We start from the raw sequence: 27281 nt of genomic DNA on the forward strand, positions 1-27281 counted from the left end.
CAAGCTTTCAACATGTTGCAGCTTCATATTTCAACGAGAGGTACAAAAATTCAAAAATAGAATTCTCGTTTGTTCTCCCTCTTTGAGGAAAAAAAAAAGAAGGCGCCTAGTGAGCAGTGGCTTCTCAGTCAGTTTTTCCCAGAGTCCTCTTTCAAGGTCACCGTCCTATTGAGCACGATCTGAAAGACAAAAGACGTCGGCAGTCACAGACTGAAGTCGCACTGGCCCCGCTCGTCAAAGCGACCGCAGAAACAGAACCGGTGGTATTGCACATTTTTTCCATACACATTTGGACATGTCGTGTGACCACACTAAGGAGCCTGAAGCATGTCTCCAACTTGTGGACAGTCTAAGATGCGTTGCCGGCACCATGCCCACGCACTGCGCTCCCCATCCCGGGAGCTTCTTTCCGAACACGCTTACCTTTTCCGGCGTTGTGTCCTGGTCCACGCAGAAATAACCCAGCCGCTCGAACTGGAACTTGTCGAGGACGTTGCAGCCCTTCATCGACTTGTCCACCATGGAGTTGGAGCAGACCACCATGGCGTCCTGAATAAGAACGTGGCCGCGTGGGAAATTGTCGGAACTGAGGGCGGCACGCGGGCGATTGGCAACCGGGGCACCTAGTCTAAATGGCACTCGTGGCCATTAGCACGACCAAGTACACACCTTGTTACAGTCCGACAAAAATCCTCCGTGCACCTCGTTGGAATCCTCGGGGTTTTTGTGAAAGAACCTGCAACGAAAATGAGGAGCGCCAAAATTTCCTTCGAGTGCAACGATGCTTGCGACGCAAAGTCGTGCCTGTTTCATTTACCCAAGCACTTGTTGCCGGTACGAGCCGTTAAAAACTGATCAGTCGAAGAGAAACTGCGTATTCAGCGTGTAACAAACGGGACACTGCCGTAATCTTTCGGCAATTAATATCGAGCACTGACGGTTTGAGCACACACTCACAGTCGTCCGTAGAGCCTGACTTCGCAGACGAGCGGGTCGGAGACCCAGTGGATGAAGGCACGGGGCTTCTCCGCCTCCTCGGCAGGCTGGCAGGTTACATGGATCTCGTGGATCCTGCCACCAATCTGCAAGAGAGCCGTCCTTCAGGAAGCAGCCCAGGACCCTCAAGGAGGCTAAGAAAGCCACTTCAGCATCACTTCAGCTGAAATCGATCCAGAAGACCCGAGAAGCTAGTCCTGGAATCGCTAGTACAGAAAAACTGGTCCCAGAAGGCCTAAGGAAACTAGCACAGAAAATAACATATAGTTTGGATGACCTCATAAAGATGGTCCATAGGTAAACTGGTGCAAGAAATACTAGTCTCAGATGATCAGACGGACTTGTACAGCTGGTCTATACGAAAGTGGTCCCCATGAAACTGGCCCAAACAACCCGTCGAAGGTGGTTCATAAAATCCTCATGGGCCTCAGTTATTTTAAAGAAATTGTACGAGTTTAGTCATGCTGAAAAAGACCAGGGAGCGTAGAGTGTCTCACTTGAACCAATCAGCATGTTGTTTGTGCTGGATTTTTCAATCTTCATTATCATTTTATTTTTATTTTTTTATTGAGCTGTCCCTGACGCAGCTGCTCCGGCATCTGAGTGCCACCACAACGATCCAGGTTCAAGCCTCGCTGGGGCTTCAACTTTATATATAAACATTATATATAACCTTAACGTCGTCCAACGCTCCCAGCGTGTTGCTCGTCCATAACATTAGTTCAAGACGTTCGTGCACGACACTCGATCATGACAAATTTCTCGTTGAAGTGAGATCGTTCTAGACGACACCGGTCGAGACAAAACAGTTCTATCCGTAAAATTTCTCGAGACGAAACTGTCGCACACATGACCATTGTGGATGAGAAGTATACGAATGGAGTAGTTCCGGAAAAGCGCGGCAGCGAGCCAACAGGGTTGGACCCAAAGCCTACGCTTGTTACAGTGAACCGCGGGCAACAAGGCTAACCTTGACCACTCGGTCGACCGTGATGACGAGCCCCGTGTGCCTCAGGCCAACAGACTGCTTTGGCGTGAGCCGCCGATAACTCTTGTCGCCATCCTGCAAAGAAGAGAAGAAGAGTGTGACATTCGCCCTAGCTGAAAGTGCCGCTCGTTCGAAGTGGACAAGGCTCATGATTAACTAGAGACACGTTGGTGCATTTGAGATGCCAGAATACTGCTTCTGAGCTAAGAAAGGCTGCCAAACTTTGCTCAGACAACTAAGCTTAAACCACAAAATACAAACAAAAAAAAAGAGAGGCATTGCTTGTACCACTTTGTAACAAACGGCGAAATGAGAAATGCTGATCTTTCCATCATTTTACTTTCAATAGAGTAATTGGCCAAGTAGGATTAATTTACTCGAGTAATAGATGCACTGTTTATCAATACAGCCTGCGTGTCCATTTTTCCCTGGGGCATGCAGCCAGCCAACCGTCATGATTGACGGGTGAACTGCAACCTAAGGGACAGAGATAATGTCCTCGTGCGAAAATGCTATCCCGTGCAGATAAAATTTTCACGGGTAATGGTCCTTTCGAGCTCGTCGTATGTCATGTTTTTCATGTAAAATGGGACGACCGGCTATATGCGTGCCTCGCGGGAAAGTGTACTCGGGGCCTTGTTCATAAACAGTGTGTCTATTCCTCCATTAGATAGAGCAATTGCCGTACAATTACGAAGCCATAGCACATTGGTCATTGAAAGAAACGCTCCGCTAAATCAAATGACAGAATGCAGCACCACTTTAGTTATTGTGGAATTATCGTTTACAGCTTGAAATTTTAGACATTGAAAAAGATGAGGACTGAGTTAGCAAAGCCATTGGGAGTTAGATATGTACATGGAACACAGACAGCAGACACCAGCAATGTCTGCCTGGTCCCATACCAAGTTACCCTGTTCAATACTCCCTTCCAAAGACTCCAACCCAAGATATTCTAGGATTGAACTAGAAAAAAAAAAAAGACTGCATCTCCACGTGGTGAATGATGTGATGTTGATTGGGGCGAAGCTCTGGTGGTGCTGATGATACTGATTTTTTGAGCATTTGACCGCAGTGCCCTCTTGTCTATAAGTGTTGAGCCAATGCACGCAAAGTATAACGCAATTATATACGCATTTGACCGCAGCGCCCTCTCCTGTATAGACGTTGAGCGGCTACATGCAACGTTTCATCCATGACATCCCCAGCTCTTGAGTTACTACCACATCTCAGAGCCCCCTACTCGTCCCGCAGTCGTGGCCGAGTGGTTAAGGCGATGGTCTAGAAATCCATTGGGGTCTCCCCGCACAGGTTCGAATCCTGTCGACTGCGCAAACATTTTTTCTTTTTTAAGAAGACGGATGGGATGGCAATCGATGTGAGCACGGACGCCGGACGAACAAGGCTAGACCCTAAGAAGCTTCGCCCCCAATATATCCAGGAAGCATAAAATGCCCACAGCACTTAAACAATTACCTTTCTGAAAACATTACGTTGTAGTACTAATTACGACAAGACCTAAGTGCCTGGTACATATTTCCAAGACATTGCGAAATGTAAGAAGAAAATTCACGCGAGTGTGAAGGAGGTGGCACGCCGTAACAAATTACTATTCTGACCGGGAAGTAAGGAGTGGGTGTCCTAAGTAAACAAATTGCTTTCTAGTCCAATAGAAGCCCAAAATCCTCTCGGCCGAGACATAGGTTTTAAGAACTTCGCGAAGCTCTCGATGACGAGAGTCTCTGCGGATCTTCCAAACTTGTCGGATTACCCGGAGCGAGATTTTTGTCAGCACGCGAACGAATAGCACCGTTTCTAAAATGAACTTTTAAAAGCGAAACGAGCCATCTCGACGCTCGTCATACTTGCGTATGTCGACAACGTAGACCTGAACGACTACATCGTGGATACTGAAAAGAAAGAGTGTAATTAAGAAAAGAAAAAGAACAAATATTTTTTTCGTGGCAAGTTGCTAGGCAATCGCGCTGGAGACGTGAAACATTCTTGCATAACAAATGTCTAGCGATACTCCCGAGTTTCCAGACGCCTACATTCATAGGGTGACCAGACGTCCCGCTTCGGCCGGGACAGTCCCGTTTTTGAGGTCCGCTTCTGCGGTCCCGTCTTTTTGTCCCAATAAAGAATCATGTCCCGTTTTCGCAGGAGTGCATAGTTTTGAAATTGGCACCAAGCGAGTTGAAGCAGACCGAAACTATGCCCGGTGTATAGTTTCGGTGTATAGTTTACAAGGGAATGAAACGATCCCTGGTGTATAGTTTACAAAAATTACCGTAGGTACTTTTAAATATTTACCCAGAAAGTAAAATTGCTCTTGCCCACAAACACCTTCGAAATGGGTGCATGGACTATGAGTGTCACTGCTCCAGGGCTTAAGGCAATAGGGTAAATATTTGAAATAGGACAAGTTATTTAATTAAATTTGTTCTTCCAATCTCAAGGTTTAATTCCTCCTCCCCCCGCTGGGATGTCCCGTTTTCTACCTTGAGGAATATGGTCACCCTATACATTCACGACGCTTTTCGTCAGATAATTTAATGCGTACCATCTGTACACTCGATACTTGTTCCTAGAATGAGGCAATTCTACTGGTAATCGGGCTGATAAACCTGGCGACCTTCCAGAGCCTTCCATACTCTCGAAGTCCTCTCCCTCAGTGCGCACGGGTGGTCGAGCTGCTCCTCGCCTAGCCCTCTGGTCACGTGGCCTCCCAGTTAACCAATCAGCATGAAGCAGCTCCCTCCTCTCCCACCCAATAACAACGATAATCAGTGTTGAGCCTTGCGGCCACGTTTTTATCCAGCATTCACTTTTATCTGGGCTTCACGAAATGCCAAACACCCAGCCAAAGAAAGTTTCACGTTAAAAGAAAAGAACAGTTGAAGCACTATCATTGCACGACGGGCACCGTGAAATCGTCCCAAGCCAGAAGGAAGTGCCCGGACGAAGGAACAAGCGTAAAGGGGGTGCAGCGCCACCATTTTCTGTTGTTTGACGCGATGCATAGTCTGTGTGTGACACCTATTTGTGTAACATTTTTTCGCTCTTGTTATTTTGCATTTTTTGGCAATATAATGTGACAATTGGTGTGACAATATAATGGTGCAACAACATAATTAGACATGTGTGAATCCCGATTTTTAATTCGAAGCGAATACAACGTGAATAGTAGATCTCCGCGAATAATTTTGAATCGAAGCGAACAATTTCGAAGCGCTGCGAATATTTTCCATAAAGATGATATTTTGTGATCAACACTATAAAACCAGACAAAATTGCTTTTACTATATAACTTGAATAAATACAAGGTGAAAGAAAGGTCGGCTACGGGAGACTTCCTCGATGTGGTTTTACGGGTCACCAGGAAAACAACGGGCAACGGATGTAATCTGCACTGGTTGTTCGTAAATTCACTGACACCTTGAAACCATAGAGGCATAGTTGTAAGATTCGAAATCAATTGATGACCAAAACTAAAAGTAGCAAAAACACAAAAAAGTTAGAGAAAATAACCAATATATATATATGTGAGCTAAAAGTTCATGCAGACCTGTCGCAGTATTTGAATATTGCCAGTCAAGCTCTATTTAGAAAAACCCTCCTCATTGCTATGATACAAAAAAGCCAGTCTCCTTTTGAAAACTTAACACACGACTACCACATCAACAACTCTGCCTCCATGCCAGAACAATCGCACTGCGCACTCGCTAAAAGCTTCACCGCTTCGCCTGGCATGCTCGCGTCAAGCTTCACCGCTTTACACTGGTGCATTGCGATGAAGCCTCTCAATTTTTTTTCGAATTTTCGTCAATTTCTTTTTTAAACTTCGAAATGCTTCGAAATTATTCGAAGTTACCGAACAGTCCTATTCGAATCGAAGTAAGAAGCGAATATGGCATTGTTCGCTTCGACATACGGAAGTTTTGAATATTCGCACAACCCTAAATATGATCAATACATGCCTCCAAGCAATGTGCAGTGTGTCAAAAAAATATTTTTTTTTTTTTTTTTAATTTTTAAAATAAATTATGCATTGCCAAACGCATGCAGTCTCTGCTCAAGGACCAGATGCCAATATTTCAAAACTAACTGTTATCTCATTCAAAAGTTATAAGTGATTTTACGAAATTTTCAGTGGGAAAATGGGGCCTATTCCCGGTAGCTTGTACCATTCGGTCCCATGTGTACCGCCGTTTTTCCCCCGTTTTCGTATGTTCTGAACGTGTAGCTGGTAGTATTTCCAAATAAAGGCATTCGTGAACTTTGTCCGCCACTGAAAATTTTCGAAAATCTTTACAACTTTTGAATGAGAAAACAATTTGTTCCGAAACTTTCACATCTGGCGTGGACAGCCCACCGACATTTGGGCAAAACCGAGCGTTCTACCAGGCACAGTTTACTTTTGCAACTAAAAAAACACACTGTAAATACCTTATTTGGGGACACCCTGCAGGTACTGCGTAAATGAATAAATAAAATAAGAACCTCTCTGAAGTCGCCCTCCTCGATGTACACAACGTTGGAGAGGGTGACGACGTGGAAGCCTCGTTCGGGCGTGGCAGGGAAGTCGGGGACCTTGATCGGGACGTTCTGTCCTGGCTCGGGGAAGTTGTTGATCACAACCCTGAGGGGTTCCACCACGCACATGGCCCTGCAAAGAAACGACCCAAGCTCAGAGAGCAACGCCATCGAGAGTCAGGTATCGCAATGCTAATGTGGTAAGTATGACGTGCCCATGAGACAAATTTCCACCGTAAGAAATACTACCTTATTTTCCCAAATACCACCCAGTGGCCAGAACGGATATCTGTCGTGGCAGGTTTGCTCGCCATCTTTCTCCAGCTAATCAGATTTTCAGAGCACCGGGCGGTTCGTAGACGAAACTGTGAAGGTAGGCTCAAGAACATGCAATGACAATCGCCAATAAAGTCTAATCCCGTTAATTCTAACTCGAGGAGGACTGAAAATTTGTTTGAATATAAAGCGAAGTTTGAATTAGTGGGAGTTTCCTCCCATAGAGACGCATAGGGTGGGATCTGCATGCTAGTTTGAATTATCTGGAAACTTGAGTCAAGAGAGTTTGAATTAACGAGATTCGACTGGTCCCTGGACTATACACATTTAAAAGTTGAAATTTTGTGCAGTGTGCACAATCTACTGGTGCAGGCTGTACAGAAATTTGTTTTTCAGGATTGTTTATTATGACAAGACACTACAGATTTTGTGAATGGCAGAGTATGTTAATAGCGATTTACCTATAGAACATAAGCTTTTTTGGATGTGATCTTTCTGAGACTTTTTCATGTGTGGACTATGCATTGGGTGCAAACTATCCAAGGAAAATCATCTTTTTTTTCATTCGAAGTTTGTTTTTGCAGTCTATAGACTGGGCATGGATCAGGAAAATATGGCGAAGGCAAAATTGGCGACTGGACGAAAGTGGGGGCCGCGTCTTGGCATGTTACGCTGGATTGTCTGGCGCCAAACTTACTCTCAACGCGGGTTACTAATGGTACGGGTCGTCTCTTACTCCCCGCTTGACAATTGAAATTGAGGGTGAACTTGTTTTAGGCCACCAACTTCGCCTAAAATTTTGTGCAGTTTGCTCCTACGGTTTGCAGGCTAAGATCGCTTCAGACTGTACGGGCAGTGAATGGAGTCGGGCAAGAAAAGTTCAGGCCTGTCCAAGCTGTTACTGCTTTTGCACACCAATCACGTATGCAAAAGTTTGTAGTATAAATAAACCAACGAAACGGTTACATAGAAACTTTTCACAAGAGTGTGAAAACAAGCTCTATGGTTGACGCTCGGACCTGCCGGATCTGCCTTTGGGCATTCATCCCGACGGAGCTTTCTCGTTTTTGCTTTCAGCTGTAAAGCGGCAAAGCCAGACGGTCCTTACGGTTTTCATCCTTCTGCATAGAAACAAAAAACGGGATTTTTGTAAGTTCAAGTGCTATTCCCGAGACCTACACTCATTGAATTTTAGTATGATTAATGCACCACCTAGAGACACCTTGGTAAACAGTTTCGTTGCACTCGGTTCGTTGGTTTATTTATGCCAATTCTCTTACGCCCCAAGAGCACTCGGAAATGCTTCCTAGAGGTGTACCGACAGTCCCACCTGGGCGCAGTAGTGTTGAGGACGTCCCTGACACACGCTTCCAGCATCTGGGGGTCGACCGACGAGAGCGACCCGGTCAGGCCAAGCTGTGCACAAAAAGACGAGCCACTAATTTGAAACAGCATGTTCGTTCTTTGGACACAGTTTTATCTCCTACCTTGTGCCGATTCCTCCGCAGGTTAGAGGCATTTCACAACCCTTTTATATTTCTGTGGTGAGGCGGCACCGTGTAAATGATCTAATGCAATAAAGTACCGAAAACCTAACCTCTGGTGACCGTATTTTGTTCACGAATGCGGTTCAACCGTTAAATTTTGCCTCAAATCGTGCTGATCACTTTTTTGCGAGGTGCTTAAATTAAAACAACTATTCGCCCGATCGATACTGATGCAAAACCTGCGGCAGCAACCTAACATACCTTTGTGAACGACGAGTTCGCGTATAAGCCAATGTTTTTAGTCAACAGTTTCGGTAGCTATCTGCAGGAAGAACGGTACCTCAGTCCATTTGGCCCACATTTCGTCCGTTTTACTCCAGACAAGCACGTCGCACAACTTATAAGCGTGTGTTTTTAAGAAGAAAAGATTTAGGAACCTTAAATGCTTTGTGGTGGGAGCATACCTTTGCGCAGAAGTTGTTGATGGCTTCGGGCGGGAAGCCCCGACGTCGCAGCGCAGTCAACGTGAAGAGCCGTGGGTCGTCCCAGTCCCTTTGCAGCCGAAGAAAGCCACAGTAGAAAACAACGTTAGGATTCCACGACACTGCCCGAGATTTCTTCATGACACTCATCGTTTTTTGCGCTCATTTAGCGACCACTGCTATTCCAGTAGTGCCCGAAACAGCGGTATACAGGTTCACCAACACACTTTCCAGATGGTTACACAATGTCACTGGACATCACGTGACCATCACGAAAGCATGTGGTCCCGTGACCATACATCGCTCGACATCACAGTGTCGCATGACCTGATGTCACAACGCCACATTGTGGCATCGTCGGAGGTCACAGTGTTGAGTGAAAAAATGAAAGACATTTACAATTCCCAGTAATGCCGAATTAGAGTGCAACTCATGACGAGGAGGAGGGGAGGGTATGGAAAGGAAGGTATGTCCCTCCTCCTCCCATCCTCCTCTCATTCTCCTTCCTCCTGCCTCGTGGCCCTCGTGACGTCACTCATGAAGGTCGTGACCTTCAAGAGTGACATCACGTCACGTGAAGGTTGTGAGCTTCATCGTAACCTTTACGAGTAATCTTCGTGATGTCACCCGTGACCCTAGTGACGTCACGCGTGACGTCATTATGGTAAACGTCCCATAATCTGACACGTGGTTACGCCGACGGCAACACCGCTCAAGCAGGAAATGGGCGCCTAAGAGCTGTGCTCTAAAGGCCCGTTCACACTCTTGCGACCGAGTAAGATTGAGAGAGACCAGGCTGGTTTTTAAGCCTCTCGCAATGTCTTAGGACCAGCTCTGGTCCTAAGACGTCGCAAGAGGCTTAAAAACCGGTCTGGTCTCTCTCCGTCTTACTCGATCGCAAGAGTGTGAACGGGCCTTTAAACAACGACCCGAGAGCTCCCTTTGTTGGATTCACCACCATTCCGGCCCCAGGGGCCTATAAAAGCTACACACACACGCGAGGCCATCCCTAAACTGCGTCTCTCGCAGACGGAGTGGCGGACGAGCCCACCTGACCACGCCTTCCTCGATGAGCTTTCCAATCTTGCGCTTGGAGACCACGGTGTAGTTGAGGTTGAGGCGGCCGTACTCCCACTGCACGGGACAGTAGACGTCCACCGCGTTGCACAGCCAATAGTACGAGGACCGCCTGAAACCAATCGCACGTGCTGTCACGTGTCGCTCCACTCCACTCGCTCAACAAACGAGCAGAGTCATGCCGTAACGCTCGAAGATCCTCAACCTAGAAAAACTGTTAGTGCCCGGGGGAGGTAAAACCGCCGTCAATTAGACCGGCATGCCAACTGTTTAGTATGCGTCCCAGGGCGCAGCTGATGCCATGAGCCCAGAGGACCAACCAACCAGTGCCGAAGGTGCGTCATGACGTTCATAGATTTTTTTTAAACGTCATCGCTGGGTAATTTAATCAAGTGCACAGAGTGGTCCATAACCTCGCACTCTGAGCCTTTCAGTTTTCAAACCTGCTCCTTATTAGGGCGAAGCGAAGTACTATAGACCAGAGTTGGTGATAAAGCCTCCTAAAGGATGTCGGAGGTTGTGCATCATTTCGTAAATCTCAAAACTATGCTTCAAATAAAGATGGGGGTACATTCGTCAAAAAAGGAGCCTGGCAGACCAGCTGCCTTCCAAAAGCATTCTACAGGCTACCATCAAATGGTACGACTAAAAGGTTTTTATGGCACAAAAGCTTTGTAGGACGTATGTGCCAAACATAGGTCATCAAATGGCACACAAAGACAAGGTGACTTGCCTCGACTGGAACTCTTTGGTGCAGAGTGAGTGGGTGATGTGCTCGAGCGAGTCGCATAGGCAGTGGGTGAAGTCGTATGTCGGGTAGATGCACCTGAACAAGAAAAGGAGGGGGCACATACTGTCAAGCCGATCGCGATTGGCAAGCTGTATATACCCCTGCCCATTGGATGGAGGTTTGTTATCGAGGTGAAATATGACAAAAATGCAAAAAAGGAAGGATCTACCTTAATTACTTTCCTTATCTGTTGGCTTCAAGATAGGTACAGTGTAGACTGCATAGAACGTATGTCGCGGGAGTCGCGAAAATCCGCACTATAAGCGGTACCGCACTATAACCAAAACACCAATTTTTCAGGCCAAAATACATGCCATGAGACAACTTACCTTTGTAAAAGAATTTATTTTATGTTAGATGAAAAATAAAGCTTAGTTTGAGGAAAGTGTTTATTTCACCAAACTAGTACACTTCTCTCTCTCAAGTGTGTCACACATTTTGAAAGAAATGAGCGACTTTTGCCTGGCGCAGCCTTTTAACGGCGTCGCGGGTTGGGGACGGATGTTGCGAGCGTTCAGGATTGCTAACCCTAATCACTTTTCTCCGGCGATAAAAACGCGTGAAAATTCGCATCCCTTCTACGGTACGCGCAAGTAATACCTTCAACTTCAGCACAGGCATGAAATACTCCAAATAAAAAATCCGGGCGATGTTCGAAAACACAAATGCTTAGAAACCACCACTGTAGTCGAAGTAAACAAACACGACGACACGGGCGTTTCTGCCGTCTTGAGAGTGCCGCCGACATCGCCGCACTAATAGGTGGATCTTTCCTCCTAGTACGTGCTGAGTTATCATAGCGACACACAACGAAAATTCACAGTCAAGGATAGCGCTTTTACGGGGAACGATGAGCGTCCACCACGCCGTCTACGTCGACGATCACAACCGACGCCATGTTTGCGGATAGAAGCAGCCGGCCCGCGACCGGCATGCAACGCGCGCGAACACTTCTCCTCGACCTGCGATTGGCCTGTCGTTGCGGTTGTTTCCAACGCACAGAGCGGAGGGACGCACAGCACGCACGTGAACGACACGTGCGTGCGTCCCTCCGTTGCTATGGCAACTGAAGCTCCTCCTCTTCGCTTCTCCCCGCTTCTTCGAGCAACCTCCTTGGCCTGCGAGTGCCACTTGCGGCTAGCGCCGTTATCTAGTGTCGCACAGGGAAGCGTGCTCGCTGCGTCGGTTGGTCGCCGCGGTCGGCGGGTTGCTACAGAAACCGCACTATAACCGGTATATTACATGGAGTTCTATGGGAGGCGAACCAGTGGTTTAAAAACGCCGCGTTATACCCGGTCCTGCACTATAAGCGGTTACGTTGTAAGTGGTCTATACTGTATGTATGAAATACTAGGGTAAAGCCAAAACGCAGGGTTGCTAAATTTGTCGTGCCTTTCGCTCGGCAGACTGCTAAAAGTAACACGCAACAATAAACCACAAGAGTCGTCGTCTCCCACAAAGATGAAGTTAGCTTAGGTCGTCTCGCCCCTAGCACGAGCTACCCACCTTCGACCTCGAGTATGCGCGCACATGGCCCAAGCATAATGGAGGGTAAGCAGCGCATACTGGAGGCCAAACATCCAAAAGACAAGCCCTGTCGTTCTCGTTCTGTTAGTGACCACATCACACCCTTGTCGCAAAAGTGATTATCTAACCTTTTGACAAGCGGAACTACTGACAAGTAGGGCAACTCAGCCTTGTTCCTCAGAGATTCTACCTAGCTAAAAATAAAGCCCTTTATATTTTTGGTCGAGCATTTTTTCCTAGGGGAAACTGGGGGTTGCGCTACTGCAGGGGACCCTGGTTCGATACCCTCCCGGGGTCCGAACCGAGGTGCGGCTCGCTCACCACTTGTTGCCCGTCCTGTGATGAGGCACGAAGCGGACCCTGTAAGCCACGGGGTCCTGTTTGCCTTCCTCCAGGGTCACCTTCATCCTCAGGGTGGCCTCGCCCTCGGCAAACTTGCCCTTCTTCATGTCCTGCAAAAAGCGGCAACCCAGGAGTCTGCATTGAAGGGGCCGTGGCACGAAATCGGGTAGGTATGTTTCTCACTTTACACAAGCTTACCGGCACTAGTGGGACCCAAGTATACTCGTACGGAATGCCAACTACCAAGGGGCCTCTCTTTGTCACCATGAAATTTCGAAGATCGAGGCAGACGATTTTCTTTCGGCCTCTCCTTTGCACAAAACTAAAAACCAGTGGTTGCTGCCTGGTCCCCTTACAAGATGTGGCTATTGACCCTCTGACGGTCGTCGCCATACATGTACGGCAGTGATTGCGCATTTCAAAGTGCTCGCCTAAGCGTGCCCCAATGCATGCCCCAATGGGCATCTGGCATCTCGGCTGTAGATGAGCAACTTAGCCAGTGCGGAAAAACTGCTAGCCTGGAGTCTTTAACATGTGCCGCACAGTAGTGATACACGGCCGCACGCCGGTACGATGCTCGTTTAGACCAAAACAGGCAAGGGTTGAACCCACCTCAAACAGCCTAAGGTTTTCCTCAATGGTGCGGTTCCGGTAGGGTGAGGGCGGTGGGTTCTGGCCCTTCATCTCTTCCTGGCGCTGGTGGCAGACATACGCGAGCCCCCGTTGAATCAGCCGCACCGCCAGGGCGTACAGGTCGTCAAAGTAGTCCGAGGCGTGCGTCACCTTGAAAGGGACATACCCTGCAACAACCAGAAGAAAATTCCATTGAATTCCAAAAGAATTCCACTGAGTGCCAGCTCCTGGTTATCTCAATTGCTAGAGCACTCCGCTAGTCTCGGAGAGGTTCCCCGGACCAGGTGGATTGTTTCAGCGGCCAGCAGTTGCTTAGAGGGCGCAAGCTGCGCTCCACTTCGGGCGTAAGTCAATATCTTTTTATGTAGAATTCCATTATCAACATCTTAGCTGAACCCCTCAAAGTAAGGTACGAAGGCTGAAGTACTCGGAGGATGCTTTTAGGATGGCGCCTTACCGAGCCACTGCACCATGTCCTGAATGCCCGCGAAGAAGCGCTCTTCCTCCTTCTCCGGGTTGGTGTCGTCGTACCGCAGGAAGCAGCAACCCCCATGGGCCTTGGCGTAGCCGAAATTGACATTGATGGCCTTGGCGTGCCCAATGTGCAGGATGCCGTTTGGCTCCGGCGGAAACCGCGTGCGAACCTGCGAGTCACACGTACGTGCCACATCTGCAATCCACTCCACCCCCTTTTGTGCCAGGTTCAAGCTCTGAGAGGCAGTACAATTACGGTAAACCAGAAAGGGAGGTGTAGCGATTGCTCGCTACTCCCAGCGGCCGAGAACAGTAAACTGAAAGTGGTGCCACGGCAAAGACCAGTTTATCCTTTAGGAATCGGGTTCTACACAGGACGGAGCAGGCAAGAAAAGTAGAGGAAAGATATGAGGTCGTGTTACCATTTACAGCTGAACAATAGCTCAGCAGCTTGTACTCGAATATTCAATCAGCCCGTTTTTGTCAGCATCTTCTCTTCTAGCCCTAGAGAGCAAGGTGGTGCTGCTTCCGGCATACAGATTATGCTCCACTCTGCAGGCTTGAATCGTGGGACCGCTTTTGCCCGTATTATCATCACATCTTCCCTTTTAGCCCACCACACTACAGTATAGATGTATGGACCCAGCTAGGGGTTACGTGGATCTCATTTTGTGCACTGCTAGGGTAACTTTATGTCTCTTTCATGATCACAGCGACCTCCGAATCCTTTCATTGAGTGGCCCAATCACGGCTAAAGATGCTGGATACTTGCAAACTACCAAACTAAACAGGTGCTTCACAACTGCACCACAGTAGTTCAAGCTTCGAGCTAAAGTCAAGGGGAAACCATTGAATGACACTTTTCAGCACAAGGCCACTAGCTTTTTCTCAATGCTTTCTCTCAATGTCTTCACATTCCTCCACCTTGAAAAGCTCGAACGACATCAACGAGATTGTTCCAGTTGACAATGAAAGCAATGTCCCCACTACAAAAATGTTATAGTGCACTGCTGCAGTGTCACGATCTTTCTCGAACGTGGACGAAGGGGGCCGAAGCACCCGCCGAAAAGAGACGACACGCAGCCTGGTTGTGAGGGTGGACGATGACTGACCGGGGCGGCGTGCGCTCAACGGTGTTTATTGGCGCGGTGAACAATGTTGCCCGCCGAGCCTGGCGGCCACAGACGGGCGGACTGGAGGGGGGCGCTACATAGTTGTTACACTCCTCCCCCCCAGTTTGTTTTCCTAACAAACAAAATAAATGAAATAACCACACACACGGCCGACACACTGCTGCAGATTGCAGTAGATAGTGCACTTTAGAGTTAAGAGAAAATCTATCCTCAGTACAAGGATCATGGCAGCGTTGTCTAAATCTCGACCACAACAAATCCGTCTGCAGACACGCTCACCAAATGCTGCGCGTCGAGAGGCTCAGCTGATAACAATATGGCTTCCAGCTGGCTCATTCAAAATAAGAATTGACGAATTCCCTTTTCATTCCTGTCAAACACAACCGAATGTAATATATCCTGACCTCTTTGTCAGCAAATGACTCTCAGCAGTGCCTCTCATAAGCAGATGTAGCCAAAATAGCTGCCCGTGTAGGCTAAGAGAAAAGGCTTCTCAAATCTTTTGGAACCAAGGAGCTCTCCTTGACTTCGAAAGGGCAACAGCAACTCACCTTCCCTCCGGTCACCTTGAGGTGATTCTTAAGATGGGCCATGGTGGAAGTGGTCACGACGTAACCTTCCGTCTTGTGGTTTTCCCCAGGAGCGTGGAAGTTCACCTTGGTCATGAACAGCTCTTCCATGGTGCTTGCACCCGCCTCGGGCGCCGGTTCCGATGCCGCTGCGATAATATAAGATGTCGTACTAACTGTCAACCACTGCACAGCTTCGATGGCATCTTGGCCCATTTAGAGAAGAGATCTTTTCGTTCGGACATACCGCATAATACCGGAGGAATCAAAAAGTTAGAACAAGCGAGCAGAATGTTCCCCCAGAGAAGCCATGATTGACCAAAATATTTACACTTTTACTCCCGCAAAAACAACAACTAAAAATGCTCCCTTTTTTTTCCGCAGGTTTGTGATTCTATTTTACCCTCTCTATGCCCTTTTTTTTGTATGTTCTCTGAAACCTACCCTACAACAAAAGAAGAAAAACAAATTTTACTAACATTCAACATACTGCCTGCACTTATACACTGCTACAGCGAATCCAACCCCCCAAAAACTTTACAGGTTTGTTTTTTTTCACCACAAAAATAAAGTGTGTACCATTTACTACTCACACTTTTCGCCAAAACGTACCTATAGCAGGCTGGACCCGGCGCTAAAGTTTCAGGACTAAACATCTTATTAGAAAGTTAAACTACCAGGTGATTTTCTGATACTTTGAATAGGAAAATGGAGATGCTCTCGGCGGCTTGCGACATTCAGCCCCTTGCATTCATGGGCGTTGTCACAAATTTTATTATTGAAAATTTCCAAAAATCGCTTATAACTCATGAATGAGATAACGGCTAGTACCGAAACTTTGGCATCTGGATCTGACTGCTGGCGCTACATTCGGGCAAAGAATGACCGTTTGGTGAAGTATTGTTTATTTTTCCGATTATAAAAAAAAAAAAAAAAAAGAACGATGTTTACAATTCTCTGTAATGCCAAATTAGAGCGCAGCTTTTGAGGAGGAGGAGGAGAGAAGGGTACAGGGGGGAGGGAAAAATACAGAGGAGGAATTTACCGAAAAATTGTTGGACAATTTCCCAGTAAATTCCTCCGCTAAATTTAGCGGGAAAACATCCCCGCTAAATTTGGCGCAAAAATTTCCCCGCTAAATATAGTGAAAAAATTCTCACACCAAATTTAGCAGAAAGTCTCCCCGCTAAATTTAGCAGGGAAATTTTCTCGCTACATTTAGCGGGGGAAATTTTTCTGCCAAATTTAGCAGGAAACTTTCCCGCTAAATTTAGGCTCCATGTGACGTTACGAGGGCGACGTCACTCGTGATCCTCATGAAGTCACTTGTGACGTCATTATGGAAAACGTCCCATAATGCAACGCACCGTTATGCCTACGGCGACACCGTTCAAGCCGGGAACGGGCGTCTAACAGCAGCGCTCTAAAACTCACTTTATTGGAGGGAGGGAAGGGGGAGGGAGGGGGGGGCGCTCTTTACTTTATTAGTATACACTTGCTTGATTAGTTTTTTTCTTCAGTTTCCCAGGTTTCTTGTTAAGTGATCATGAAACACATTGCCTCTGGCTGTAAATTTTTCAGTTCAGGTTTTTTTTTTTTTTAATTTTTAGCAAACATGGTTGAGTAATTTTTCTTTCCTGTAAGTTTGGTTACTTGCCGCCATCTTACTTTTCGCCGTTTGGACCAAAAAGTGCCCATGTGTCCGTTTCCCCCGAATTGCGCCAAAACCGTTTCGCAGGAACTTTGGCATTTTAGGGTAAGTTTCAAGCCCAGAATCTAATAAAGTTGCCAATAACACTGTGCACCAGAGTTATAAAAAGTGCACAAAAGCCTTAACGTTGCAAGGCTTCGCTGCATGACGTACCTGTACTACAGAGAAGCCAACCTTCCGAAAGCTAGGAGCAAACTGAACTGGTTCAGCGAAAACTCCCGTCTTCGCTGAACCAGTTCATTGTGATCTCAGGCTCCGATTTGAACCCAGATGTGCCACAGATTGGTCTAAAGTGTGTCATATGAAGAATATTTCAATACCGTAACAATACGGTACACACACAAAAAAAAAATATAAGCACCACTTACTGATGGCTGTATGAACCTCCTCTGTGAAGGCCTCTCGTGGCGACACCGGGCGATGCCCCTTGGGAGCCTGATACAAAACAAAAAAAATATGGTGGCCCGCACTTTTCGTAACCTTGTTTTAACACCCCTCCTAAAGTCAAATTAAAGTCTCGTTTTATTTTCAAACAAGTTGTTAGTTGATAAGATATTTATTCAAGCAGGGGTTCCAAAGTTTTCAACAAAAACTTAATGAACGGTTAGCTAGCGATCTGAGGTTAGCCCAACATTTAATATAAATTAAAGGAATGATATTAAGAAAATAAGAACAGTTACGCAAAGGACCGACTGCAGTACATACATAGTAATAATGATTGTTCCGTACGCTTGATTATGCAGCCGGAAGTTAGTCAGCCTAATCGGTGTCCGGTGGTACATGATAAAAACGAAATGGTGTAAAACTAATTGAAAACCAAAAAAATCGAACATTACACAATTCCCGTGCAGAATCAGAAAAAGCTATCAATGTTAAAACTTTTAACAGTTAAAATAAAAGCCAGGGGAAAAAGAAAGTTGCTGCCTATGCCCGTGTATTGGTTATTTGCATGGAACGGATGACAATGTGCAAGAGAAAGCAGGACTGATAGAAACAAAACATGTTGATAACTCATACTGACTATGTGTACACATAGAGTCAGTGAACTCCCAAAAACATCAATGTTTTAAGCAGCGGCGTAGCCAGGAATCTTTTTCGGGGGGTGGGGGGGCTGCTTGTTTAGCTCGTGAATGTCACCAAAAAATTGTTCCCAACAAAAAAAGCACTTACTTTTTTTTTTTTAAGGGAAATATAACATTGTTCTATGAGCGATTTTTTTAAGCATGCTTTTTATGTTAGAGTTGAGAATTTCGGAATCACTCCCAACCCGTAATGAGTCTCGCAATGCTAAATATTGGGGTAAATATATATTATATATATATTTATTTTTTGGGAAACTATTTTATCACATACATATGACAACTCACACTTAAAAAAACAAAAAGTTTTCTCAGAGTTCAGGTTTTTTTTTTAAGGAGAGCTCCGGTGAAATTCCCATAGTAACCGATTTGCCTTAAAGGCTGGCTGACAAGTCCTACACCACACTGCACGACCTACTTTGCTCTTGGCCTTCGGGGGCTTGTGCATGTCGTCGTCTGTTTTGGGCCCCAGAAGATGCAGAACTTGCAGGTCCACCTCATTTTTTACGTACTTCCCTTCCGCAAAGGGAAGTTTTTTGCGAGCCTCCGCTGCAAGAGAAACAAACGTAACCTTCTGTGTCTTTTCCCAGATTACGCGGTTCTTTGCGACAAAATTTGGTTTTCGCCTGGAAAGGCCTCGAAGAGCCCAGAGAAGCCGAGATAGAGCCAAACTTCTTTGGCCAGAGTCTGGCCATCATAAGCTGCCAAACACATGCCAGAGTTGGGCTTTGCTGCCTCGTAGTTTGGCTGTCGTCCGGCATCCCTGGGCCTAAATCGTCAAAGGAGCACCAGAGTTACCCCTGGTTGTTCGGTTTTCACGTGGTAATTTTGGGCCCAAATTGCCAAACAACTATCGGAATTGGGCGCTGCTGCTGGTCCTTTTAGTTGACGTGTGGCATCTTTGGCTCCTGTCCGGTATACCTTGGCAATAACGTGGCGAAGCTGGGAAAATCCGTGGAAAAGCCGAGGTACCTCGGCACGAGCTGCCGCCTTGGAGAAAGACCGTATTGCGCCCGAGTCTGACCCCTAGGATTTCCAAACGTCGTCCAAGTTAGGCATTTCTCCGGCGTGCAACCTGGGCTCTTTGCGTGAATGCTTTTTTTTTATAACATACTGTTGCTAGTGGCATGAAACGCACCTACACTGGGAACGAAACCTAAAATAACTGCCGTCCTCCACTCGTCACCACCCCAGCCCCTGAACAAAGCACATGAAATGCGGTGTAACTTCTATCGAACATCTTTCAGTTGACGACACGCTACATCGCTACATCTGTTGAACAGTATGAATGCTTACTACTTTTCGACGACAGTTCACAGTGGCTATTTACAACACTCCTTCGTGCTCGCACGAGCCCATCGTTCCGAGAATACGAGCCGCTGGCGAGGGTAGCTGCGTTCCAGTGGCAAAGAAACACCTCAGAATATAGTAACCTTGTCGAGTGCACTAAAAAGATATATTAGCCGATAAGAGTTGTACTGCCGGGTCCGATCGAGAAAATGGAACACGGTTTTTCGGCCCGCAAGTTTGAGAATGTGACGGTACCTGGATCAAAAAATACCAAAGAAAAAATGAAAGCTGTTTACAACTCCCTGTAACGCCGGGTTAGAGCGCAGCTCTTGAGGAGGAGGAGGGGAAGGGTACTGAGGGGAAGGTATACCCCGCCTCCCTCCTTGCTCACGCTGCCTGCTACTCCTCCCTCCGAGCGGCGGCGCCGTAATCGTGAGGTTACTCGACCCTCGTGACCTCAGGGGGTCACATGATGTCACTGAGGTCACGTGACCCCCCAGGACCCCCTGAAGGGGCAGTCGCGTGACCCCGCGCGGACGTTGCGGCAAGGGGCCAAAAACAAGCCGCAATTACGCCGACGGCGACGCCACTCAAGCCAGGAACGGGCACCTAAGAGCTGCACTCTAAAACAAAATTTCCCTATGAGCCATTGTCCACCTAAGCCTAACATTTATCAAACCAAAAAATTGCTGTTTTGGGCACTTGTAGCACATATTTCAGTACAAAAAAACTAAATCTCCTCAGCAAAAAAAAAAAAAGATGTTCTTTCTTGCTAACAAAATTTCTCTGAAAAAAAAAAAAAAAAAAAAAATGCTAGGCATTTAAACATTTTTTTTTGTTTGATCAATATTAAGCTTAGGTGGACATCACATTATAAATAAATTTAATTTCTCTCCTGTATCTTAACGGCATTAGCGCACACGTATGAGGAAGAGAGAAGGGACAGAAAAGAGCGCTACTCACAACTGTATTTACAAAGATGAAGAAAAGAAAGAACATCGTCCAGTTCCCCATAAAGATGAAAAAGGAAGAAGAGGAAGCAGAAATATAAAACAGGAATATAAAACACAAAGTCGGGTGTTCCCTCGCGCGCACAGGCTTGATACACTGGTTCTTTGATTAAACCCCAAAACCTTTTTTGGCTGTGCCTTCGTTGTCGTGGTGCAGGGTGTGTTTGCATGCCTTCGCTCGCGCCTGGTCACCCGTGTCGGGGGGGAGACGAACCCATCATCCATGGTCGGCTGCCGCTGGGTCGTCGTGCCTGATGTCTCGCGGCACCCGTGACTCATGCGAGTTCTGCATTGTCCGTCTTAAAAAGTCTGTTTCCTTGCTTGTCAAGGCTACCGATGCAACACTAATGCATTTAGTAGCTGCGGATATGATGTAGAAGGCTTCTACCACTTCGCGGGTCATTTTATCCTTGTGCCTCTCTAGGGTTATTGTTTCCCCGAACAGCGGATTACAATTGCACTCTTTGCAATGTGTTGCAAGATGGCCTCCCACTGTGGCTCTCAAAGAATAATCATGCTCGCGAAGTCGGTCGTTAAGACACCTGCCTGTTTGCCCTACGTAGACCTTGCCGCACGAGAGTGGAATCTTGTATACCACGCCTGAAGTGCACGGAACAAAAGGTTTAGCATGTTTTTTTGTGCACCTCTGTCTTGTGGCACCTTCGGCTTGCGAGTTGACTATGGAGCAAATTTTGCTCATTTTTTGCGGGGCTGAAAATACCACTCGGACCCCATACCGACCTGCCACGTTCTTTAAATTGTGTGACGTCTTGTGAAGGTACGGGATTACCACCGGTCTTGTCTTTTCTACATCTTGTTTGTTGGCTTGGAGGCCTTTTGCCCTTTTCAACAAGGTGTCCGCTACATTAGCCAGTAGTGGTAACGGATAGCTGGCTTTTCTGAGTCTTTCAACCTGCATCGAGAAGCTGGCTTCCATTGTGTGGCAACATGATTTCTTGAGCGCGGATCCCAAACATGTCAGAGCAATGCCACTCTTGACGATCTTAGAGTGAGCCGAACTGAAATCCAAAATTCGTTTCTTGGAGCGTGGAGAGTACGTCCAGCACACATGCGTATCACCTAAGTGAAGCGAAAGGTCTAAAAACTGGAGAATGTTTTCTTGAGGGACCTCATACCTGAACCTGAGGCCCCCTCCATACTCAGTGAAGGTCGCCAAAATATTGGTCACCTGTGTGTGCACATCGGTGTTATCTTGAAGAACACCGATGTGGAGTTTCAGCTTTCTGCGACGCATAGTTTATTCATGCGGCCTAAAAGCAGGGTTTTGTTTACTCAATCAGACCCAGTATATTTGATAGCCACAAAGAGGCAATTTCATGCAGCACTACTACAACGACGGCGAGAACAAAGATTACGACAACATCACGCTCGAGCCGACACGACGAAATCAGTTTGTCGCCAAAATGCCAGCACGCAACGGGGAGCAGGGAGAGGCAAGTAGCCAAACCTAGCAGCGTTCCCACGTTGAACTGGTACCGCTTCTCAATCAGCGCCTCCCTGTGGTTGGCAATGACCTCTTCCACCGCTTTTTCGATTTGGTCGGGGGTCACGGAGACACCCACGCCGCTGAACTTCTCGAACGCCTTGACGTCCAATGGAGGCTGAGGGTGCGAAAGCAGGTAGTCCAGGGCCGCTGCAAAAGGTATGGGTCTACATCACACCCCACCCTCTCTCTTATTGCAGCTGCATACAGCAGGTTTCAAAATATGCCTTCTTCGAGGGTGACCTTACCGCCCGAGGCTGGTTCACAGACTTTCGTCTGCTTGCGACCGAGTTCACTAAAACCTCTCGCGACAAGAGAAGACGCTGCTGCCATCTGTTGGGGAGTCGTGGAACGCCCGCGAGTTCCGTGCATATCTTACTCCATTTCGTGCATCATTCTTTCTTTGTTAGCTCGGGAAACTTTTGACAGTGCTGTGAACGACCGCTTCTCATATATAAAATGTACATTTGATGTTGCAAATACTGCCAAGCCTTCGCTCTAGTGAAATGCAGTTCCAGGTCCACCTCATAAATGGCACCAGCGTAAAAAATCGCAAGAACTTGGTCGCAAGTAAATGCAGGTGTGTGAACGGGTTTTCGAGTAATTTTACCACCTGCAATGAAACCATTTTTTTAACTCCTACCGATGAAGGCGAAGTTTTCTCCACATTTATGAACATAAAAAATAGCCGTAGTCATGACTGTGAGGATCTCCAAATCGGATTTGTGAAATTTGTCTTGGATTTTATACTTCCGTGCTTAACTCATTTGTATAATCTTATATTATCATCCGGTATCTTCCCGAAGAGGATGCAGGTTGCTAAAGTTTCTGTTCTTTATAAAAGTGGGGATAGGAATGATCTGAGTAACTACCGTCCAATTTCCATCCTTCCTATATTTTCAAAGCCCAATGAAAAAATTATGTGCTCTCGACTTTTCAATTTTCTGGGCAAATACTCCTTGTTGTCGGAATCACAATTCGGTTTTAGGAAACATAGATCCACAGAAACAGCTTTTCTAGTACAGAAAGAATTAATATTAGAAAATTTTGAGAATAAACTTTTAACTTTAGGGATTTTCAGACTTTAGCAAAATGTTCCATCGAATAAACCACCAGACTCTTCTTGACAAGTTAAAATGTTACGGTATACGTGGCATTCCCTTATCACTTCTTGCGTCCTACCTACAATATCGCCACCAATATGTTCAGATTGGAAACTCGTCATCCAACATGCAGCGTATTTCTTCTGGGGTTCCCCAGGGAAGCATATTAGGTCCCCTGTTGTTTATTATTTACGTCAATGATATTACAAATATAGAAACTTCCGCCAAGCTGATTATGTGTGCAGATGATACCAGCATCTTTTTTTCTGACTCAAGAGAAGACCTACTCACTTCCAAAGGAAACTATATTTTACGCAAGTTAACACACTGGGTCACCATAAATTCTCTGTCGATAAACCTGTCCAAAACAAAAGCAGTCCTTTTTAAATGTCCAGGATCATGGATTGCATTGTCCAGTGATTTGTACTTTGGGCCAAATATAGTAGAATGCGTTGACAGCGTAAAGACCCTCGGCGTTGTGTTCTCTGAACACATGTCGTGGAATCCCCATGTTGCTTACATACATAAAAAACTTTGTAGAGTAGTAGGGATAATGAACAAATATAAAAATGAATTTCCCGTAAACATAAAAAAATTAGTATATAATTCCCTTTTTCATTCAATTCTTTGTTATTGCCATCTGGTATGGGAGACAACAGCAAAAAGTAACTTTGACAGGTTGAGGTTAATGCAAAAAAAAAGCAATAAGGATAATTGAAAATGTCCCACGTGACCATAGTTCTCTTCCTTTATTTAAAAGCATAAAATACCTGATGTATCTAACATGTACTCTAATAGATTAACGGTCACATATTATCGTGCCTTAAGAGAACATATTACAGTATTTTTTTACCTCTCTAAACTTGAAAATAATGTATCATTATATCCCTCACATCATCCCCCTCCCCCTCCCCCCCTCCCCTCCCCTCCCCTCCCCTCCCCCCCCCCCCCCCCCCCCCCCCCCCAGCTAATGCTTTCGCATTAAAATAAACGAATAGAGCTTCTCCTAAGCGCCTGTAAGCACCGAGGAAAAGGCACCAAAGAGATTTTATCGCAAAACATTCTAACATATTTTCTTAGCTCTGCCTTCCATGAAATGGGTGTAGTGGAAGTACACGTAGCAGAGCGCGTTGGATGGACTACAGTTCACACGGAAAGAATAAAAACAGTGAAAATATACGAGGGACAGACACACACATGAAAGAAGTGTGTGCGTCTGTCCCTCGTATATTTTCAGCGTTTTTCTTCTTTCCGTGTGAACTGTGGTGGAAGTACTTCGATTTGCCTAGAGTGATGAAAGGATGGATGCCGAAAGGTTTTAACTATGATCAGAAGGTTAAATAATGATGTCGTTACAACAATTAGGAGTCGGAGACGAGACATCTGCTCAACGGAGGGGTTTAATTCGGACAGGCTCGCGACCACCGATGCTGCCGTGGCACTTGCGACAGTCGGTCTTCCTATTCCTCGTGGCAATATTGATAAGTAATGATTCCCACAAGTGATATTGAAAAGAAATGAAAGGAAAGAAACAAATCGCCTCTGAAAACCTTGGAAGTTGTAAGCTAGAGCAGGGTACTCCAAACCCCCGCCAGCGGAGGCCTTCCAACCGGCCCTCGGCTGCCCGCGGCCCGCTTTCAGCAAGCCTGCTGCTGCTACCAATGAAAAATTGAGCGCGTGTGATAAAACGGCGCCACAATGCACACGAAACGCACACATGGAAATACCAAAAGAAGACAAGAACTTTTTTTTCTTTTTTTACTTGACATTTTTATATTTATATTCCATCCCTCGAGACTGCGACCGGTCCCCAATCCGACCCCTTAGCCAAAATGTTTGGAGACCCCTGGGCTAGAGTGTGCAAGCTACTGGCATTTACAAGAGGTAAGACTACCAGTATCCATCCATCCATGCATTCCTAATTCCTTTCACAGGAATAGAGTTTACGCCAGGGCAATGTTTGAAGCCGCAACGTCGCAGTTCGGCACGCAGTGGTACGAAAATCCAGCAGAACACGACAAAAGCCTCAGACGTGTCGGTCGGCATCTTTCTGTATTACGAAATCTTCATAGCCGTCTGCTGACACCACATGGCATCTTTTAATCTTCTACGTGGACGTACAAAGCACTCAAAACTGCCCTAGAAGATAAACACGCACACCACAGATTGCCGACAAATCGAAGCAGCAATGCAGACAAGCATCTCGGCCAACAAATTTTCAACACAACTCCTAAAAAACTATTTTTCTTTCAGTGCATGGAGAGGAATAATTGTGCTGTGTGTATGTTTGTACAGCCGAGAGTTAGTCAGCCCCAATGGGCATCTGGTGTCTCAGCTGTAGATGAGAAATTTAGCCACTGCAGTACACCTGCAAGCCTGGGGTCTTTAACATGCACCATGCATTATTAATTAGGATCACCCGGAGTTCGAAACCACCACCTGGGGATTCAGACTAGCCACTTGGAGATTCAAACCCGCCACTTGAGGATTCGAACCCGCCGCCTGGGGATTCGAACCCATCACATGGGCATCCGAACCCGCTACCCGGGTGGCACTTTGCTTCGGATCCACTGAGGGAGCCAGTGTGCTTCAGTTGTCTCACCGGTGAGCTTGACCTCGGAGTCAAGCTTCCCCTGGGCGACGTACTGCACCAGCAGTGGCTCGTATTGTTTGATCTGGCTCTTGATCTTCGATACGACGTGGTACAGCAGCGTGCCGGTGGTCTTTGGCACCGGTCCTCCCAAGTGACTCTCTGCCTGTCAAACGCAACGACAGCATCAATTACCGCAAAGGCTGGTTTTTCGCACTCACGACCACTTACGACCGAGTGCCTTCAAACCCCTCGGGATCTCTTTCGGCAAGCGAACACACTGAAGCCATCTATCGGGTAGCCGTGGAACAGTCGGCCTCTCCGTATATATTTCCTATTTTTTTTTTCGTGCATCGGTCTTTTCTTCTTGGCTCAAAAAGCTTTTGACAATAGGTTATAAACCACCATTTCTCACAGATAGCGCATGTGCGTATCATTTTGCAAATAATGCAAGACCTTTGCTCTAGTGAAATGCAGTTCCAGGGCCACCGCATGCGAGTGCGTTCTCTCGTCGTAAGAGATTGCAAGAACTCGGTCGTAAGCAAATGCAAGTAGTCAACCGGGGTCTGTGCAGTCAATGCTTCCATCGCAGCAGCGTCGCACTGTACCCCTTCCACCCCCAAGCTGACAGTGCGGTGAAAGCTCCATGCTCATCCGACCGGTTGTACGTCTTCCACCCTGTGATCATGCTCCCACCTATAGAGAGAGTGGTCTGGAGTGGTCATGTGAAGAAAGGGAGGGGGTTGATTGGCCCAGAGATTGTGTAGCTTCCATTGCACTGTCAGCTTAGGGGTCAACGGGGTACGGCGAGTGGGTCCAGTATTAATTCAACGAGTCGATGCAAAAAAAAAAAAAGAGGAAAAACAAAAAGAAAGATGCTTGAAGTTTTATTGTTGTATGATATAATTTTATTTCTGATGCTCCGTATACGAGTTAAAAAGAAAAAAAGAGAAAAAGCGCCCCACAATAAATATTGATGAATGAAAATTAGAGAAAAAAAAACTGACAAAAATGTTGATGAATGGAAATTTAAAATAAAAAAAATTACAACGCAGACAAGAGCAAAATTTTGAAGCGAAAGGCGGGGTTAACAGCAGGCACAGGCGGAAATGATTCATTTTTGCCCGAAATAGACCGCGAGTGACAGCAAAAACCGAATAACACAAATAAGAAAAAAAAAAAAAAAAAAAAAAGAGGTTCACACAGTGCTGCTGCATTGACAGCGAATGTAAAGGAAGCGGTTTTTCATGAAGCAAGCTGTTGTCGTATGAAGGGCTCATGCCCTGTACTTTTGTTAATTTTGACTGTCAGCTGTCTGTTGTAACATCTAACAGACAACATGCAAGTGCCGACCGGCCGGCGTGCCATGAAACTTGAAACCGGCACCTAGAACTAAGGATTTTCGACTTACCAAAACGATGGCGTCGAAGAGGGACTGGGACAGGCTTTCATTTTTGGTCGTTTCCCGGGCTCTCTGTTCGCTGAGACCGATTTCGATAAATTTGAGCTCACGCTCGCTTCCCTGCGATCTCGCCACGACTGCCATGTTGGCTGCTGGACGGAACCGGAAGTATGGAGGAAGTGAAAACGAAACAAGAGGCTCCATCGCCAATATTACAAAAACAAAATTGCACCTTGAGTAGAGCTATTTCACGTTCTTGGTAGAAGAAGCGTCAAAAAATAA

At 46.4% G+C, this 27281-nt stretch overlaps 1 protein-coding gene across 1 annotated transcript; it reads right to left on the minus strand.

Moving 5' to 3' along the window:
• Positions 1–2: 2 nt before the first annotated feature.
• On the minus strand, positions 3–27180 carry LOC8025099 (glutamine--tRNA ligase). The gene is made up of 19 exons (XM_040216040.3): positions 27009–27180; positions 25610–25763; positions 21869–22054; positions 18519–18649; positions 17390–17456; positions 15293–15459; positions 13592–13778; positions 13114–13301; positions 12481–12611; positions 10576–10668; positions 9817–9954; positions 8748–8835; positions 8127–8212; positions 6488–6653; positions 1967–2059; positions 958–1082; positions 670–736; positions 424–549; positions 3–179 (listed from the first exon to the last, which is right to left on the minus strand). Exons 1-19 carry the CDS (start codon positions 27141–27143, stop codon positions 129–131), a joined length of 2379 nt encoding a protein of 792 aa, XP_040071974.2. The 5' UTR covers positions 27144–27180; the 3' UTR covers positions 3–128.
• Positions 27181–27281: the final 101 nt, after the last annotated feature.

Source organism: Ixodes scapularis, unplaced genomic scaffold (assembly GCF_016920785.2).
Source record: "Ixodes scapularis isolate PalLabHiFi unplaced genomic scaffold, ASM1692078v2 PGA_scaffold8__174_contigs__length_109621045, whole genome shotgun sequence".
NCBI classification, from domain to species: Eukaryota; Metazoa; Arthropoda; class Arachnida; order Ixodida; family Ixodidae; genus Ixodes; species Ixodes scapularis.